Source organism: Spermophilus citellus (assembly GCF_964194105.1).
Source record: "Spermophilus citellus genome assembly, chromosome: 6".
Lineage (NCBI taxonomy): Eukaryota > Metazoa > Chordata > Mammalia > Rodentia > Sciuridae > Spermophilus > Spermophilus citellus.
In genome coordinates this window covers 8059817-8079352 of record NC_138187.1, presented here as the reverse complement: position 1 = coordinate 8079352, position 19536 = coordinate 8059817, and the positions used below count along the sequence as shown (strand labels likewise).

The window sequence follows — 19536 nt, the reverse complement described above, 5'->3', positions numbered from 1 at the left end:
CCCCCAGAACCTAAGGAACAGGTGAAAGGAGTGGGCCCTGGAACTGGAGTCCTCAGGTTGGCAGTTAATGAGACAGAGGGCCTTGCCAGGGGAATTCCGCTCCCTCATTTGTAGCCTGCTCCTGGAATGTCATTTTGTAACAACTGACTACATTTAGTTATAGTTACACATGTATATGGTTAATATATGGAAATTCAATATATTTTATAGTATTCTAAAGTAACTGATGTTTCTGGCAAATTGTAGTGACTTTGGCTATGAAATGTTCCTTCTGTACCACGGTCCTTGGCTTAACAAAGATGTGACGCGTAACATGAGAACATGCAATGTGATAACTGTGTTCACCTGAGGGAGGAGGGTGTTCCCAGCATGAGGCCCATGCTAGTAAGGAATCGTGGGCAACAGACTAACCACTGTATCCAAGAATCTTCGAATTAAAGCATTTCCACAAACTGTGGCCCTCTGATTGTCCTTTCCTGCCCTGACCCATCCCCTTGGGCTTTAAAGCCTCTTAGGCAGACTCTCCTCCTCCTCAGGGCCCTGTTCTGATCTTTCACCCTGCCCAGCAGGGCCCCCAACGGCCTCCAGCCCCCAGAATCAGACCTCAGCAGCCAGTGATGTCACTCAAGCCAAGGTGGATGCCCTGTGTCCCCATGTCTCTCCACACTGTTCTGGGCCCTGAGACCTAGAATTTTGAGCTGTTCCCCTGCTGCCTGGAGTGGGTCTCGGAGAGGGCACACCAAACTTTATAGGTTCCCATGTGTGCAGGGGAGAGCTCTCAGTTCAGACCATGACAGGGCTTCTGGGACTCTGGTGTGTCCAGGACTGGCCGTGCAAGGAGGGATTCCTGCAGGCAGGCCATTGTGAGTGCAGACAGAGCTGGCCCCCGGGCACTTCCTAGGGGAAACTGACCGTAGACAGGACAGGAATTTGGGCCATGGCATCCTGTTTGGACCTCCATCTCTAGCCCGTGGGACTTGGGGTCAGCCAGGCTATGGGAGGCACAGAGATCCTGACCACAGCACATGGCTGCTGCCCAGGACTTAGGTAGGGTCTGCTATGGTCCCCTTTGCCTTCTTTTTTTTTTTTTTTTTTAAGAGAGAGAGGGAGAGAGAGAAAGAGAATTTTAATATTTATTTTTTAGTTATCGGCGGACACAACATCTTTCTTTGTATGTGGTGCTGAGAATCGAACCCGGGCCGCACGCATGCCAGGTGAGCGCGCTACCGCTTGAGACACATCCCCAGCCCCCCCTTTGCCTTCTTGAGCTGTCTAACCGAAGCCTTGGTCCAGTTATCATGCCTGTCCCCATAGACATAGCCCCAGGCCACCTGGGCTCCCTCGGCAGCCTCTGAGCTGCTGACAGCAGGCCTCCAGCCCAGGGGTCTCCATGGCAACAAGCTGCCAGGTTGGAGGGCCCAGCACTGACTTGGACCTGCTGGAACCAGTCTGAGCCAGCCACAGCAGGGAGGGGCCTGAGAAGCTCTGGATTTGGGGACCTGTTCCCTGCAGCTGGTCCTCAGCTTGCCCCTGACACTGGGCGGGCTAGGGACTTCCACAGGGCAAGGAACCCCTCTGGAGGCCTCCAGATACTGCTGACCCCTCTGAGGAAGCCACCAGGCCATGGTGGTGACCCTGGCTTTGGACCATTGATGGGAAAGGACTGGAGCCAATGGCCCTATCCATTCTGCCTGTCTGCTGGCCTGACCCAAAGGTTGTTTGTCCAGAGGCTGCCATATCTGAGCTCTTGTGGGGAAGAGACAAGACTCCTGGATGCGTGGGATAGGCTTATCTCACGGGGCCTTGCCCTTCCAGGCCAAGCCATCTATGTCTTTCCTTCAGGATGCCCCCTCTGATGAAAGACAGGCTTCCACGCCCTTAAAAGGGTCCTCCCTTTGGGCAGGATAAAGGCTCCCGCAGCCCATGTTCTGCATAGGATGATGGGCATGGAGGAGCCCAGTGCACAGGTGCCATGTTCAGCTCTGTCTCCTGTCTCCTCATCCTCTGCCCCTTTGGGTCCCAATAAAGAGCTGAATGCAGGAATGAGCTCTTCCTGGGAAGCAGCACTGCTTGCAAGCAGGCACCAGGATCTCATGCTCCACAGGCCCTCTGCTGCAGGGCCTCACAGGCACTCTGTCCAGAAACACCCTTTGTTTTTCAGTTGACAGGGTCCTGTGCTGGTCTGCTTCTCTTCCCCCACCCAGGGCTCCTCACAAACTGCAGACCCACCGTGATACCAAGACCTGAGAATGCCCACTGAGCTTCTGATATGGACCCCGGTGACCCCCAGCCCAGGAGATAGCACCTTGGGCAAAAGGCCAGGACTGGGCCAGACCACCACACAGCCACCCCTTTTCTGCAATCTTCAGGATCCTCCAGCCCCACAACAGCTAGGGACCTCTGTCTATAACCCAAGGTTCTTGGTGCCCCACTTTCCCTGCCTCTGACCCTGAAGGGAGGGGACAGTGGAAGAAGCTTTAACTGTGGGAGCTGTGCCTGTAATTCCAAGGGATGCCACCAGAGGGTGTCCCTGTGATAATTAGCAGGTCACTTGGACTTTGAGAAGCCCTCATGGGTACCCTTCAGCATCCATGGAGCAGGCAGGTGAGCCTGGTGCTTTTTTTCCATGAGCCTGGTGCTTTTCTCACACTGCCTCAGCCTTTCCAGCCTGAGACACTGAGCGTGCACACAGCCAGGCTTGTAAGTGGTCTACAGGAGCAAACCTCGGCTTCTGCGAGGATTCTTGGGGCAGTAATGGCGTCTAGGCAGGGTGTGCCCCTTGGCCCAACACACCTGCATGGAGGCCGTCCTGCACCTGCATGGCCTCTCTCTGCCCCCCACCTCAGAGCACAGCAGCTGTAGGCACTGGTCTGAGAGCAGGAGAGCAGGGTCTGGGGCCCAGGCACAAGGAGAGTGGGGACTTGCCTTCCTGTCCTCTTTCTCAGCCACCAGACAACACAAGGATGAGCTTCCACCCCCAACCACAGAGTTGGGAACTGAGTGGGACTCTGCAGTTCCTATCCCACCTGCTGGGGGCGGGGAGACTCCAGCAGACACAGGCCTACCAAGATCCCCCAGTAGCCTCAGGGGTGTAGCTGTTAACTCTTTTTACAGACAAGGGTAACAGAGGCACCAGGCAGTGGAGAAGGTACTGGAGCAGGAGTATCAGGGCCAGGTCCATCTGACCTGGTCTCAGACCCCATCAGGGTAGAATGAAGGAATAGGTCACTGAATGGGATGTCACTTATCCATTCAACACCCTGCTAAACTAATCTGTGGAGGGAAGAGCCCTGGGGGTGATGATTATCACTTGCTTTTACATACGGGGGATTGAACCCTGGGACATTCTACCACTGAGTACATCCCTAGCCCTTTTGTCCCTTTTTAATTTTTTTTATTTTGAGACAGGTTCTCACTAAATTGCTTAGGGCTTCCAGAATTTATTTATTTATTTATTTTTTGGTGCAAGGGATTGAACCCAGGGGAGCTCAACTACTGAGCTGCATCTGCAGCCCTTTTTTGTATTAGAGACAGGGTCTAGCTAAGTTGCTGAAGCAGGTTTGAATTTGAAATTTGAAATCCTACTGCCTCAGCCTCTAGAGTCGCTAGGATTACAGGTATGCACCATCGCACCCAGCAATTCCTTTGGACATTTTTTGGGGAGGTACCAGGGATTGAACTCAGAAGCACTCAACTATTGAGCCATATCCCCAGCCCTATTTTGAATTTTATTTAGAGGCAGGGTCTCACTGAGTTGCTTAGTGCCTCACTAAATTGCTGAGGCTGGCTTTGAACTTGTGATCCTCCTGTCTCAGCCTCCTAAACCACTGGGATTACAGGAGTGTGCCACCGCACCTAGCTCCTTTGGATTTTTGATCCATTTGCCTCAGCCTCCGAGTTGGTGGTGTTACTGATGCACGATACTACTCCTGGTCTGGGGATTTATCTTATCCTGGGGGAACTGAGACCCAGCCCTGAGTTTGGGACCTCGCCTATTGTTGTGGCCTCAGAGAAACCCCTTCCTATGTCTGGACCTCAGTTTCCCTGTCTGTAGAAGAATGAGGTCTCCAAAGGTCCACCTAGCCCTGCAGAAAGGAGGTTAGTCTGAAGGGCTAGAGGCCCTGCAGTGGCCCTGCTAGGCCCCCTCCCTGGCAGTCGGTAGGTGCCCCCCCCAACTTCCTGTTTACAGCCACTGCAGTCTCATCCCTTCACCCCAAAGCCATTATGATCACCATGACAACCAGACCTGTTTGTTCCAACAAGTTAGCAGAAACTGACGTCAGACTGCAGGGGTGGGGGCACCAGTTCCAGATCCTGGGAGGGAGGTCAGTGCCCCCACACCAACTCCCTCCCCTGCTGAGGACCAGCTGGGGGCACAAGGCTCAGACCCCTCCCCTGCTCACCTGACATCCCTGACCCAAGCAGTTGGTGCATTTCCGAGTTCCCCTGCCATCCCCCATTTGCCTGGCTAGGCTGGGTAAGGATGGAGGCAGGGCCTGGGGCTAAGGGCCCTAAAGGAGAACCACCTTGCCATCCCTCAGACAGGCACAGAGGGCTGGGCACAGATGTGAGTTGGGATCCAGAAGTCCAGATAGATGGCAATGTCCCTAGACAAGGGGCAAAACCACCTATATCTTCCCTGGACTGGGGAACTGTAGCCAGGCTGACCTCTCCTCAGGAGCCCACTTCAGTGACCAGTTATGAGGACCATTGGACAGTCAGGTCAGGGAAGGCTCAGCTATCTGCAACTGTCCACCACTTGCCCCAAGGTCCATTCTGGAGGCCAGTCCCAGCCTTCCCTCAGCTTGGCCACCGCAGCCTTCCCAGAGGGGCCATCTTTGCGGATAGGTCTGAGCTGCACAGGCTCCAGCTCTGCCTCCCTGCTCCTCACCCTGCTGGAGGCCCGCTGTTGGGGACTGGCCCTTTGGTAAAAGCTGGACCCCCAGCAGTAAGTTTACCAGTGTCCTGCCAAGCTCAGGGCTAGGTCCCACAGGCCTCCTGTGCCCCTCCAAGTCCAAGCCCCTCTGGGCAGCTCCCTAACGTGACTCCTGGACCTACAGCATGAGGAAACTTATCAGACATGCAGACCCTCTTCCCCAGCAGTGAGCCAGAAGCCCTGGGCTGGTCCAGCAATGGAAGGAGCCCTCCAGGGATCATGTGTGGTGTGCTCAGGTTTGAGAACAGCTGTCTGGAGGCTGAGTGGGAAACCCTGCCCAGAGAGGGACCAGGAGGGTGGGCAGGGAAGAGCACATCAGGGTCCAGCAGGCCCTGATCACCAAGGCCTTCAACCTGGATCTCCCACCCGCACAGCAACCAGGTTTATCGCCTGCAGAGACCCCTTCCGCAGAGTGGACTACACCTCTGAGAAAGAGCGGTCCGGCCCGCAGTGGCGAGGTCCCCAGACCCAAGTCCACTAGGGGCCTGGGCTTGGGTGTGTGTGGGTAGGGCAGCACTAGGCTGGGAGTGTGCTTCTGGAGATGGCCATGCAGCCCTTCCAGAAAAGTCTGTGCTGTTCCTGGTGCGTCAGTTGGGTTTCTGCGACTCTGGCTTTCCTGGGGCCCAGGGAGGAGACCCTGCCGACAGCCCCCCTTTATGCTGCCAACCACCTGAGGGGAAGGCGAGGGCGGCCAAGCGGGTGTCCATACACAGCACGGAGCCGGCTTCTTCTCCGCACCCACCTGTGGGTTGATTGACAGCCCCGCACCCTGGGTAGGTCTCCCAAGCAGGCCTAGAGACACAGGGACCACAGCTCAGCCCCCAGGCGCGGGGGCGGGAGGGGCGGGCCTGGAGCAGCAAGCTAGGCTCCTGGTCAGGCCCCGCCCCCGCCCGCGCCCCCCGCCCGCGCTGCGCGTCCGCACCGCAGTGCTCAGTCTCCGGCGCGCACGGCTGTGAGCGGTCGCTGTGCCTCGCGGTCCCCAGCCCGTACGAGAGCAGTGTCCGCAGGAGCCTCCCCGCGGCCCTGCGCCCTGGCCCACGGTGAGTGCCACAGGCTCGCGCCCGGTGCCGTCGGGCTGCGGTCTGGGCTCAGCCCCACACACACCCTGGCGGGCAGACAGTCCGCCCCCTCGGGCACAGGGATCGCGCGGGGAGCCTCAGAGGCTGGGTCAACGGAAAGGTAGCAAAGAAGCGCCCTCGGCCCTGGGGACACTGAGGTCGAATATGTCGGAGGGGCGGGTCGCGGGGCAGTGTTTCTCCAGCTGCTAGCACGGGCCCTGCCATCGGAGCGCGCAGTCTGGGGCGCGGTGGCGGGGTCCGCACTGCGGTGCGCGGGGGAGGGGAGCAGCGCCGCACCTCCGGCTGGGGCACGGGAGCCCGCCACCTGCGGTCCCGCCTGCCAGTCCCCTGGCGACCCACTTCGACCCCGGGGGCCCCCTCCTCAGTGGAGGCCAAAGATGGGGGCGGGGCCGAGGACCCAGGAGATGTTTCGCACGTTTCCCAGCCACCCTCCCTTGCACGCTGCGCTCCCCAGCGCCTAGTCCCTCCCGCCCTGGGAATACCCTCGTGGGACCCATGCCCCCGAAAATCCCTTCCAGTGCCAGCTGCGCCCTACCCCTCCCTCGCCTCTAGGGAATTTCAGTCCCACAGCTGAGGGCTTTTGCCTGGATTGGGGTCTGCAGAACAGCTGGTAAAATATCACACACCACACCTGTCCCAAAGTCAGGCTCTGATTGCTCACTTTCCAGTAGAAGAGAGACCCCAATAGAACTGGGGAGCAGGGCTCCTACAGATACCCACACCCGGAACACCCCCCAAAAGTGAGGGAGACAGGTAAGTAAGAGGGGGCCTTAGAGAATAAGGAGGTGCCAGGTTCAGACTCTGCCGCTCATGTGGGAGTGCCCCAGCCCTGTTCTGCTGGTCTCAGGTCTAGCCCCTGCAGAGCTTGTTCAAGAGCAAACCCCTTCCAAGGATTAGATTGGGATAAGAACCCGGGAACAGCATTTGTAGCAGGCACTGCCTGGCCAGTGCAGGGAGACTGCTTAGGGACAGGGGGGACCCTGGAGACCCAGGAATCCATGGACACCTGGAGAGGGTCCAAGGAGGTCTGGAGAGGAAGATGGGAAACCAAGAGAGAAGACCAAGGTGGAGGGTGTGGTAAGTCAACACGTGAGACAGACATCTTTCTTCGTGACCCACACACACCAGCAAACACCCTGAACACTCTCCAGGGGGCCCAAATGTACTAAGAGTGCACCCCATCTCCTTCCAGTGCTCCTAAGGTGTTTATGATGTACTGGGGACCAGGAAGGCCTTTGGGGCTCAGCTGCCCCCACTCATGGCCTCATTGCCAATAGGCCCCAAATGGCCTAGCAAGGACAGGTTGGCCTCAGAGTCCTGGGTTTGAATCCTGTCTCTGGACAAGTTGCTGTAGCCCCAGCCCCGAGCTGTCACACAGACCAGTGCCACCCTGCAGTTCTCTCCTGCAGCCAGGGCTCAGTGTGGGCTGCTAGGGTTGGCACAGTCCAGAGCTGGGGTAGCAGAACCTTGGCCTCCCTGGCTTTGCTCACTGCCCTGGGGGCCAGTCATGGGCAAGGGATGTGGCCATGCTCGGCTCTGTGACGCTGTCCAAGCGGACATACAGTGAGATGGAGGTAGAGTCACATCTGGGCCTACCAGAGAGTTGGGGGTCCCTGCACCTGGCTTACCCTGCCAGGACTGACGGAGGCCCACAGGCAGCCAGTGCCTCTGGTGCTATCACCAAGGGGAGGCAGTCGCGTGCTCACTGGTCATGGCAGTGTGCATGAGGTCCCTCCCGGGGGGTGCGTGGTCACAGCCTCGTTGGCAGGTGGCTCCCAGGGCCTGGACGGCTGGGTCATCACGGTTACCAGCTGCCCAGTCAGGCAGCACAGGGTTGCCACCTTGCACGGACACTGATGCTGAGATTCTGCCCTGTTCTAGCAACAGGCTAGGCAGGAGGCAGCTGATCCTCAGCCTCAGGATATGCCAGCTTAGTGCTTGGATGCCTGAGCAAACCTCAGGCCTTCACCTGCTGTCTCTGGGACCTTGGGTGGGTTCCTAAGCCCCACACCTCAGACTGCCCATCTGAGACAAGGGAGACTTGGCACGCCTCTCTAGGCTGCCTGGAGTCTAAACAGGTAAGGTGTCCAGGGCCCAGTGTGGGAGGGGGCGTGTGACCCTCCTTTCTGCCCTGAATGTTTCTGTTCTCACCAGGATGCCCCTCGAGCCTGTGGCTCAGGCTGCTTGGCTCCTGCGTCATGTTTGTCTCTGGCCTGCAAGCCCCCAGTGCCTGTCACACAGCTGCTGCTGGCGGTTGCCCTGGCAACAGCTCAGGAAGCAGCAGCTCAGCTGGCTTTGGGGTTCAGGGGGGGCCATCTTCTCCACTCAATTGGAGAGGAAAGGGGCTGTGACTCACGGCCCCCTGGGGACCTCCAGACTAGCTGCAGGTGTGTCAGCTTTAGGAAGCGTCCTGCCTGAGCCCCCCAACATTTAGGGGAGGGCATCAGGGGGCACCAATAGGTTTGAAGGCAGTGAGGCCTCATTTCTGGCCCCCAAGTGCAGCCCCTTCATAGGGAACCCTGCTTGGAGTGTCAGGGAGCAGGATGAAGTGTGGTCGAGGGTGTTGGCCTGAGCTGGTGGGCACAGGCCAGGATGGAGCCTCCCACCAGAGGCAGCTCCATGGGCAGCAGGAACCTGTTGAGTGTGCAGCCAGGTGTGCTGGGCTGCTCCTGATTGAGCTTACCATTCTAAGGTGGAGCCAGCCTGAATGGGAGCTGGCCTGCACAGGCTGCCTGCCCCTGAGGTCTTGGGGAAAGAGTGAAACCCACTGGTCCATTTCTTGTTTTGTGAGATGGAAATTAAGGTCCCCCTTTGCAAGGGCTGACATGTCTGGGTTGATGAGTGAGCATCAGAGAGACCCAGACAGTAAGTGCAAAGGCCCAGTAGTGGACTGAGTGGGCCCCTGTAAACCTGAGGCCTTTGGGCTGGGACAGGGAGCCTGAGAGGGGGTTCTGTGGGATGGGGATGGCCTGGTAGAAAGACAGTTTTCCTTAGGGGAGAGGGGATCTCCCCGCAACTCTGTGGGGAAGACACAAGCCCTGACCCAGGACAGAGGTGGGCCCTGGGCTTGGGGGTGCAGTGGGAGGGGGCTCTGGGAGCCACAGTGCACCAGCTGCTGTCCTTACCTCTGACTTGGGGTCTGCAGGGGAAACAGCCCCCACCAAAAGGGAGATGCAGGTGTGACGTCAGCTGAGCCTTCCTCCCTGACACGGTGGGTGGGGCCTGTGTCCTCCAAGCACATGTGGTGGGATCCAGGGTGCGCCACCTGGAAGGGAGGGCATCCTTCCTAATTTCCTATCCTAGAGCCATGGTGTCCCCTTTGCATCCCAGCCCTAGGCAGATGTGCTCATGTGGTCCCCACCCTGGCCCAGCTTTGGAGTAGAGTGACAGGGAGTAGGCTGGGCTTTCCAGAGGGGACAGGACAGGATCTTCCTCCTGGGCCTAGGGCCACTCTTCCTCCTCTGAGCTGTTCCTGATGTCCATGTAGGATACAGTAGAGTGATTCAGTTGATAAGGACGGACAGAGAGGGGAGCGGAGGGGCCAGCACCCTGAAGCTTCTCCTGTCTGGTCTGCATGCAACGTGCTTTCATGGGATTGATTGACAGACTGCAGTATTGGAGATTGAATCCAACAGCACTCTTACCATGAGCTACATCCCCCACACCTTTTAAAATTAAAAAAAAAAAATCTTTAAAAATTTTTTTAGTTGTAGATGGATACATTACCTTTATTTTATTTATTTATTTTTACATGGTACTGAGAATTGAACCCAGTGCCTCACACATGCTAGGCAAGGGCTCTACCACTAAGCCACAACCCCAGCCCCTAAAATTTTAAAAATTTTCAGTCAAGGTCTAGCTAGGTTGTTGAGGCTGGCCTTGAACTTGTGATACTCCTGCCTTAGTCTCCAGGTAGCTGGGATTGCAGGGTGTGCCACCATGCCCATCTCTTGTTATTTTGACTGTGGGAAACAAGCTCCGCTTTGTGGGGATATTTCCCCCTCCGGTTTTCTAAGCAGCCTGGGGGAAGGATAGGGCATTTCCCTCTGCTATTCTTGATGGATAAGGAATCCCAAGCACCCCCTCCTGATCAACCCCCTCCTGTCCACCCCACCTTGGACTTGTGGGCAGAAGACCCAGGCTATAAGCCCCTTGGCTCTCCAGGCCCATCTCACCTGTGCTCTTCTGTGGCACCAGGGTGATTTTCTGGCCTCTGCAGAGGGCCTGGGTAACAGCTGTCTGCCTAGCCCTGAGTGGGGCTGGGGGAGCTTGGCATCACTCCGCTGTATCTCGGTCCTCTTGAGGAGACCCCAGAGACAAGGACCCCTGCCCTAGACATGGCTGTGCAGAACATCCCCTGTGAAGGTCCAGCAGCTCCAGATGGAACGCCAGTTCTGAGCTGGGCACCTCTACCACCTTTGATGGCATCTGCTCCCACATCCTCAGAGCCACCCTGCAGAGGACACAGACCTTAGTTGGTTACCTGGAAGGAGTCCATGAAGCCCTTGGGGCCCTACCAGACTCCAAAGTGGAGAGCAGGCTCCCAGGCCTCTGCCATCCCTTCTGTTCTCCTTCCCACGCCTCCCTTGGGTGACCTCTGTAAAGTGGATGACCTAGGACTGTGGCCACACTCTCTGCTGCAGGTCCCCACCATGTCAACCTTACTGGAGATCAAGAGCAGCGTGCTCAGGCAGGTGCAGGTGTGCCCGTCCTTCCGCCGCAAGACGGAACAGGAGCCCGCAAGCACCAGTGTGGACCTGCAGGAGCCTGCCACAGGGGCCTGGTGGGTGCCCAGGGACAGACCCCTGCCAAGGGCCTTCCCACCCGGGTGGGAAGCAGGGACACAGGAAGTCTGAAGTCGAGGCTGTGGGCATCACTAGGCCCCGTCCTCTGTGTGGGCCCCTTGAGTAGTGGGGCACAGGGCCAGCACCTCCTGGAGCCAAAGCTGACCTGGCCTTTCTCCCAGGAAACCTGGGGATGGCGTGGAGTTCTTTGCCCACATGCGTCTCATCCTGAAGAAGGGGGAAGGCAGACAGGGCCTGCCGTGCCCTGAGGTGAGGACACCCTCCTGTAGGGGCCTGGGTGCTGCAGCCCCGCCCAGCATGGGACCTCTGCTTCCTGTGCCCTGTCCACCTCTGGTCTCCACTCTCCTCTCACTCCTTCCTCTGGAGTACCCCTGTCCAGCAGTGGTGGTGGATGCAGGCCCTGCGTGCCCCCAGACCATCACCCATGCACCCCTCGCAGGTCCTCTTACGCAGTGGCTCACCAGCCCCAGCTGAGCCTGTGGACTCCAACCGTGGCCTGAGAGCCCTGACCCAGGAGGAGGTAAGGGAGTGCTGGTCCGGCCCCAGGGGGCTCTGACTCCTGTTCTTAGGTTAGAGCGCCCAGGGTTTCAGGACAGGCTGACAACAGAGATGGATGGGACGGACAGGTGAACAGAGGGGCCAGCAGGTACAAAAGTCCTGAGGAAGGGGCTCTGCTGGGCCAGTGGGAGGAGCTGCCTGGGGTGAGGGGCTGGGCTTACAGGGAGTGGACAGCAGGGCCTGAAGTTTAGCACTGTGCAGGTGGAGATGCTGTATGAGGAGGCCCTGTATACAGTCCTCCACCGGGCAGGCACCATGAGTCCTGACCAGGTGGATGATGAAGAAGTCCTTCTGGCCTACCTTCAGCAGGTGAGCCAGCTGCCCTGCCCCCACCCCACCCATCACCTGACTGTAGACAGAATGCACCCCACACCTGCATGAGCAAGCAGGTGTAATGGGCATGTGTGAGCAGACACACAGGCTGGCAGACCTACCCAGCAGGAGGGAGGGGCAGTCACAAAGAAGGTCAGATGGGACAGACAGATGCACAGAGGGTGAACCAATGGATGGACAGCACACCACAACTCTATTTCTTCCCCTGTCCTGGCCATACAGACCTCACTGCCACATGCCCACAGTGCTTCCTGTTAGGCGCCGGGACAGGGTGGGCAGGCCCACTCCCAACCCCTGCATTGTGAGGTGCAAGGTGGTCATTTCTGACTCTCACGCACCTGAGGCCCCAGAGTCGTAGCCAGCCTCTCCTCAGGGCTCACCTGGGCCCCTCCCACCTGTTTACCACCCACAGGTGTTTGGCACCAACCCAGATCAGCATGCTGAGGCCATTGAGCGTGTGAAAAAGGCCAAGGTAAGGCTGTGGCCTTCCTGGGTGGAATGACGAGCTGCTGCAGCCTGCGGCAGGCTCAGGGGCGGGTTGATGCTCACACTGGGCTGCCTAGCCCTTTGGGGCTCTCAGCGTCCCTCTGTCCACAGGCCCCCACGTATGCCCTGAAAGTTTCTGTCATGCGTGCCAAGAACCTTCTGGCCAAAGACCCCAACGGTGAGTTAGGGCCCCTAGCCATGCCCAGGTCTGCTTGAGCCACGGAGGGTGGGCACGGCACGGGGCTGAGCCTGCTGTGTCTCAGGCTTCAGCGACCCCTATTGCATGCTGGGCATCTTGCCGGCCTCGGGCACTCCTCGAGAGCAGAGTGGGCAGAAGGAGCAGCGCTTCAGCTTCCGTAAGGGCAGTAAGCGCAGCGGCCCGCTGCCAGCCAAGTGCATCCAGGTCACCGAGGTCAAGAGCAGCACTCTGAACCCCGTCTGGAAGGAGCACTTCCTGTTGTAAGGCCCCCACCCCACAGGTGGCCACGTGTCCTGAGGATGATGGCTCACATGGTCCCCATCTCAGTGCTGTCCCAGGCAATTCAAAGGGGTTGGGGTGCTGATTGCATGCCTCACATTCTGGTTACATTCCAGAGGAGGGAACACAGGCCCAGAGAGGGGCATCAAGCCCCCATGGCCACACAGCTAATAACAGTGCAGAGGCAGATTTGAGAAGCTGTTTGGAGAGCAGGACCTCGTGGCCACTCCCTGCTGCCCCTAAACTTGCCTTCAGTCCAGCTCTGGCAGAGGCTCACCCAGGACCCTCACCTGCATCTCTCTGTCCCCACAGTGAGATTGAGGATGTCAGCACTGACCAGCTGCACTTGGACATCTGGTACTGGGCCTGAGTCCTACAGGGGAGTGGGTGGCTCTGGTTGGGGAGGGAGTTGGGGGCTTCTGACCTGGGCTGGGAGTGCCAGACAAGCCATGCTGTCCTCCAGGGACCACGATGATGATGTGTCCCTGGCAGAAGCATGCAGGAAGCTGAATGAAGTAATTGGCCTGAAGGGCATGAGCAGGTATGGGATGGGGGCCTTGCACCCTTGAGTCACAGGTGGGACCTGCAGTGGGAACTGGCTCCTGGGGCCACTGGCCTGAGCCCACCCAGTCCTGCCCAGGTACTTCAAGCAGATTGTTAAGTCAGCCCGAGCGAATGGCACGGCAGGGCCCACCGAGGACCACACGGATGACTTCCTGGGGTGCCTCAACATCCCAGTGCGGGTACGAACACCTGCCACGTGCATGGGGGCTCTTGCAGTGGCCATGACCTTTGACCCCCAAGGGCTTCCCACTCTCCTTGGGCTGCAGGGAGGGGCTGCCTGAAGTGCCTCTTGCCTTTGGGCACCCCTGAGCCCTCCCACATTCTCCCCAGGGTTCCATGGGTCTGTGGGGGTGGGCATGGGGGAGAGTTCCCTAGGCCTGACACCCCCCCACACCCCATAGGAGGTGCCCGTGGCTGGAGCAGACCGCTGGTTCAAGCTGGAACCACGTTCCAGTGCCTCCCGTGTGCAGGGGGATTGTCACCTGGTCCTCAGGCTGATCACCACGCAGGTGGGGTCCCGAAGAAGCCCTGCCCTGCACCCCTGCCCCCTGCCCACCGGGCTGGGGCAGAGCTGGTGACAGGCAGGCTCTGTTCCAGAGGGATACCATCATGAGCCAGCGTGGGAGATTCGGCTTCTTGTCCTACCTGTTGCTGCTCAGCCGTGTGCTGCGGTTCGAGCATCGCGTGGAGGAGGTAGTGGACACCTCTGGGAGCCTGGGGCAGCTGGACCAGGTGTCAGAGCAGGGGATGGTGGTGGAGGGTATCTTGGGCCTCTGCCCACCCTCCACCTTTGCTCCCAGCCCAATTCAAGCAGCTGGCATGGCGAGCTCAGCGGGCCTGGGACCACCATGCTCTGTCTGCACGGAGCCCAGAGCAACCTGTCCCCCTTGCAGCTGGCTGTACTGTGAGTGGGCTCTGCAGGCCATGGGTGGGAGTGGGCGGGCGGGCTGTGAGTGGGCAGGGCTGGGCAGATGCCTCTGACTATGGGCTGGGCCCCTGCAGGCACTGGCAAGTCAGCAGCCGCCACCATCAGACCCGCACTCTCGACTACGGCTACCTTCTGGGGCTGCTGGAGGACATGCAGGCACACTGGGAGGAGGCACCCCTGCTACCCCAGGAGCAGGTGGGCACAGCAGGGGCCTGCTTACTGTTGGCCATGTCCGTGCTGGGGGCTAGTCCTGCTCTGCCCTCCTGAGCTTAAAGACAGAGGGACCAGGCCCTTGTGTGGGACAATGCACACTGTACACAGAGGAGGTGGCAGGCTGCACTGGAGTGACCTGGGAAGGAGGCTCCGGGGCAGACTGGGCTGTGGGCAACAGCAGGAGAGCATGGGCACTGGCAGGACAGGGCACAGGGGACAGCAGATGCAGGGGCCCAGGGGTCTTTGGTGTAGTGTGTGGGGTGCTGAGACCAGGACAGGCCAGCAGGGGAGACCACTCTGGGGGAGACCAATGGACAGCATTTCTAGGACAGAACCAGTAGGTGGGGGAACACTGCTGGCCAAGGCAGGGAAGGAGATCCCCAGCATCAGTGAGCAGGGCTACCAGCACTATTTCCAGCTTCTTTAGCTCTGAAGACACCCCCTTCCCCCAGGAGGAGAGTCTGGCCGACAGCTTTTCTGCTTTCTCTGAGTTCGGGCTGCGACTGCTGCGCCAGCTCCGGGATTACTTCCCTGCCACCAACAGCACAGCCGTCTACAGACTGGAGCTGCTGCTGAAGTGGGTGCAGCTGTGAGCAGGGGTGGGGTGGGGTGGGTGCTGGCTGGGCCCCCGTGAGTGTGCTGTCCTTGCCCAGGTGTCTGGACAAGCTGCAGCTCTTCCAGCCCTCCTTTGAGATCTGCCCCTTTGAGACGGAGCTGAACATGGACATCGCTGCTGCCCTGAAGGTGTGTTTGGACCTGCCTGGGCTCTCCATGGGCCCTGCCCAGCCCAGCCCTGCTTGGACTTGCTGGTCCATGGCCCCTTGCCATCTCCTTTCTCTCCAACCCATGCTGCCTTGCTGGCGACGCTTGCAGAGGGGCAACCGTGAGTGGTACGACAGGCTCCTGAGTGCCAAGAGTCCTCGAGAGCTGGTGAGGATCCAGGCGGCCTTGGTTGTGGTGGGCACAGGGGCTGGGAGATCAGTGCAAACCAGGCTTCTTTGCAGCCAGGACCACAGCGCCTGGCCGGGCTTGTCGAACTGGCAGACATCATCTATGAGGACCTGCAGGCCTGCTATGGCATCTACGCCAGCCTTTTCCATGGGTAGGCCCTGTCCTGAGTGCTGATACTGGCTGGGTACAGGGCAGGGTGGGGGCTGGCTGGCCCCGCTGGTGGGGAGCAGGTGACTGAGTTCTGTCCTTTGTAGCATCCTCAAGGTGGACTTCTTCACCCTTACTTTCCGGCAGCTGGAGCGTCTGGTGAGGAGGGTCCTCAACCCTGGGTGCCCACTGGCTGTGGGGAGTGGGGAGAGACCTCTGGCTGGGCAGGGCTCTAGTTTCCCTGATGGCAGAGGCATGATCCTGCCATCTTGGGCAGGTGGCCGAGGAGGCATGGGTGCTGACGGAGGAGCTGAGCCCCAAGATGACCCTACAAGTGGCCTCGGGGCTCTTTGAGCTCTACCTGACCCTGGCTGACATCCAGCACTTCTGGAGCTACATCCCCGGCCGGTGGGTGCCTCAACACCTGTGCCCCTGGCTCCTCTGGATAGGCTCTGGGACCTGAGATCAGGGCTCTGTGAAGGAGGCTCTCCCAGATGCCCACTTTGGGGCTCTGAACCTGGAACCTGCTGGGCTGGGGAGTCTGCATCAGGGCAAGTGCTGAGTGAGTTCCCACTGCAGAGACAGTCGCTCCCTGGCGCTGGCCGGCATCCACACCCCATTCCTGCCTGCTGTGAAGCTCTGGCTGCAGGTGCTGCGGGACCAGTCCAAGTGGCGCCTTCAGGGAGCTGTGGATGTGGACACGGTAAGTGTTTGCTCCACCAGAGCACACGGGGGCTCGTCCCATGTCCCCTGCCACTCAGCCCTCCTCCTGCCTTCCAGCTGGAGCCTGTGGATGCCTCGTCCAGGCACAGCAGCTCTGCAGCTACTGCCAGCCTCTGCTTCAGCCACATCCAGGAGCTCTGGGTCCGGCTGGCATGGCCTGACCCTGCCCAGGCCCAGGGGCTGGGCACCCAGCTTAGCCAGGTTTGTCTGCTGGGGTGAGGGGAGCAGGCTATGAGGATATCAGGGCAGAGGAGGGGTCCTGAGTGCCAGCCTGCCTCCCGTCCCAGGACCTGTGTGAGGCTGCCCTCTTCTACACTGAGCTGCTGCGGAAGAAGGTGGATGCCCAGCCTGGAGCTGCTGGCGAGGCTGTGAGTGAGCCGGTGAGTGGCTGGTGGGACAGGTGAGGCCCTGTGGTGGCTGGGTGGGGCCACCTACTGAAGCCACCTGCCTGGCCACTCCTCCCCAGCTCTGTGTGGTGCTCAACAACGTGGAGCTCGTGCGCAGGGCCTCAGGGCAGGCACTGAGGGGCCTGGCATGGCCCGAGGGGGCCTTGGGGCTGGAGGGGGTGCTTCCCCGCCCCCTGCTCAGCTGCATACAGGCCCTGGAGGAGGACCTGCATCGGGAGGCCCACACTGTGACGGCACACCTGACCTCCAAGGTGGGCAGCGTGGCAGAGCCTGGCATTGGGTGTGGAGGCTGTCCCTGGCATCCCCACCCTCATGCTGAGCATTGCCCTCCCCTCAGATGGTGGCTGACATTCGGAAGTACGTGCAACACATCAGCCTCTCCCCTGACTCTATTCAGAATGATGAGGTGCGTGCCAGCCTGGGCAGGAGGCTGTGAGTGTATGTGTGCTTGGGGTGGGTTAGGGTCCAGGCTCAGGCCAGCCCTGAGGACCCCTGCCCACAGGCTGTGGCTCCACTCATGAAGTACCTGGACGAGAAACTGGCCTTGCTGAATGCCTCGCTGGTGAAGGAGAACCTGAGCAGGTTTGCTGGGCAGGTGGGCAGGTTGGGCAGGTGGGATGGGGCATTCCAGGTACTCATCTAGGCTGTGTGCCTGCAGGGTGCTGGAGGCCCTCTGGGAGCTGCTGCTGCAGGCCATTCTGCAGGCGCTGGGCGCCAACAGTGATGTCTCTGCGGACTTCTACGGGCGCTTCCACTTCACATTGGAGGTAGGGCCATGAGGAGCTCCCCAGGGCCCTCCTCTGATTGGGCCCCTGCTGGGACACCCAGCCTCTGCCTGGCTTCTCCTGTTCCCCACTGGGCAGCACTTCTTCCCCACAGCCTAGCTGCCCAGCAGCACCTGGGCCACCTGTTACAACAGAGTCTGGCCTCAGATGCTGGCATTTTCCCTGGTCTCCTGGGACTTCTTGTCCATCCCAGGTGTGATGAGTGGCTCTGCCAAGGTGCCCAAGACCCACCTACTGGGGCTCCACACTCAATCAGGCCAGACCCCCTGATGTATCTCCCTCTTTTTTCTCTGCCTCAGGCTCTTGTCAGTTTTTTCCACGCTGAGGGCCAGGGCCTGCCCCTGGAGAGCCTGAGGGATGGAAGCTACAAGGTGAGGCCCAACCCCTCTGGGGGCCACCACATTCAGCCTACTGCCCCACGGTAGGCCCTGTCCTAGTGCATGAAGCCAGGGGGCCATGAGGGCAGTAGCCTATGTGGCCAGTCACCAGCACCCCTCCTCACAGAGGCTGGAGGAAGAGCTGCGTCTGCACAAGTGCTCCACCCGGGAATGCATTGAGCAGTTCTACCTGGACAAGCTCAAGCAGGTAGGATGGCGGCCATCTGTGTGGCCTTTGCCTGGCTCCCTAGCCCTGCTTACTGGCCTTTCCCGCAGAGGTCGCTGGAGCAGAACCGGTTTGGCCGCCTGAGTGTCCGCTGCCATTACGAGGCAGCCGAGCAGCGGCTGGCCGTGGAGGTGCTGCATGCTGCAGACCTGCTCCCCTTGGACGCTAATGGTCAGGTGCAGCGGTGGCTGGGGGGGGGGGGCCTGGGGCTGGGGGCTTGCTGACGGCTGTGCCCCACAGGCCTGAGCGACCCCTTCGTGATCGTGGAACTGGGCCCACCTCATCTCTTCCCACTGGTCCGCAGCCAGAGGACCCAGGTCAAGGCCCGGACATTGCACCCAGTGTTCGACGAGCTCTTCCACTTGTGAGTGCCCATCCTGTCCCTTGTGCCTATCCCAGCCTGGCCCACAGGTCCATGGCTGGCTCTTGACTGCCTCCTCTGCAGTTCTGTGCCCGCAGAAGCATGCCGCCACCGTGGGGCCTGTGTGCTGTTCACTGTCATGGACCATGACTGGCTATCCACCAATGACTTTGCTGGGGAGGCTGCCCTCAGCCTGGGCAGTGTCAGTGGCATTGCGAGGCCCCAGGTGGGAGCGGGCTCGAGGGCTGGGCAGCCCATCACCCTGCACCTGCGACGGCCCAGAGCCCAGGGTGAGTGAGCGTGGGGTGGTGGTGGGGACACAGGGCAGTGGGCCTGGCTCCCACATGCCCTCTTGTCCACTTGCAGTGAGGTCAGCACTGAGGATGCTGGAAGGTCGCACCAATAAGGAGGCACAAGAGTTCGTCAAGAAGCTCAAGGAACTGGAGAAGTGCATGGAGGCTGACCCCTGAACACTCCGCTGCCCCCCATATGCCACATTGTGCAGCCAGGCCTCACTGAGGCCCTCAACTGCCATAGCTGACTCTATATGGCTTCCATCTGCCCTGGCTATGTCCCTTTGGTGTGTGCTATGAACCCCTTGTGCCCCAGTACATCCCACCCTGAACACAAGCTAACTTGGAAGGACTGGCCAGCAGCTACATCCTGGATGCAGAGATTACAATGGGCCTGGTCATTAGGTGGGCAGCTCCCTAGTCTCAGTAGAACCTTGCTCCCCATGGCCATGAGGCAGTCTGGAGACACTCTAGGTAGTCAGAACTAGAAAAGACATACTAGTATGAGAGGGTGGGGGCCAGGGATGCTGCTCAATACCCTCCAGTGCACTCACTGGTCAGCCCCCAAACAAAGAATGGTCTGTCCCCAACTGGCATGGTGGGCTAGGGTCCAGGCTGACCCTAGCCTGGAGGGTCCTCTCAGAGGAAGGTCTACCCTATCTCTCCCAGGAAGAGTAAGGCCCCCACAGGTTGAGTCAAGTTTAGAGGACCCAAGCTTTGGAGGACAGTAGCTGCCAGGGCTGATAAGTAGAGGGTAGGGTGCCAGCCCTCACCCACAGATGAACAGAGAAGTCTGTGGAAAATCATGTGGGATTCCAGACCCCACCTGGCTCCTGGGCCTGGCAGGAGGTATATGTCACCAGTGATAGGAGGGTGACAGGGAAGT

The 19536-nt window shown here is 59.5% G+C and overlaps 1 protein-coding gene across 1 annotated transcript; it reads left to right on the top strand.

Moving 5' to 3' along the window:
- The first annotated feature begins 5869 nt into the window (after nt 1-5869).
- On the top strand, nt 5870-19536 carry BAIAP3 (BAI1 associated protein 3). Its single transcript, XM_081297568.1, has 34 exons — nt 5870-5976; nt 10659-10798; nt 10982-11069; nt 11260-11340; nt 11580-11687; nt 12124-12183; nt 12309-12375; nt 12461-12656; nt 12988-13032; nt 13139-13216; nt 13316-13418; nt 13641-13748; nt 13837-13932; nt 14040-14143; nt 14242-14362; nt 14833-14957; nt 15034-15124; nt 15254-15310; nt 15385-15482; nt 15586-15637; nt 15756-15886; nt 16058-16181; nt 16259-16402; nt 16489-16581; nt 16668-16859; nt 16946-17014; nt 17111-17190; nt 17267-17375; nt 17693-17764; nt 17898-17978; nt 18047-18167; nt 18237-18360; nt 18442-18647; nt 18724-19536. Exons 2-34 carry the CDS (start codon nt 10668-10670, stop codon nt 18825-18827), a joined length of 3459 nt encoding a protein of 1152 aa, XP_081153694.1. The 5' UTR covers nt 5870-5976; nt 10659-10667; the 3' UTR covers nt 18828-19536.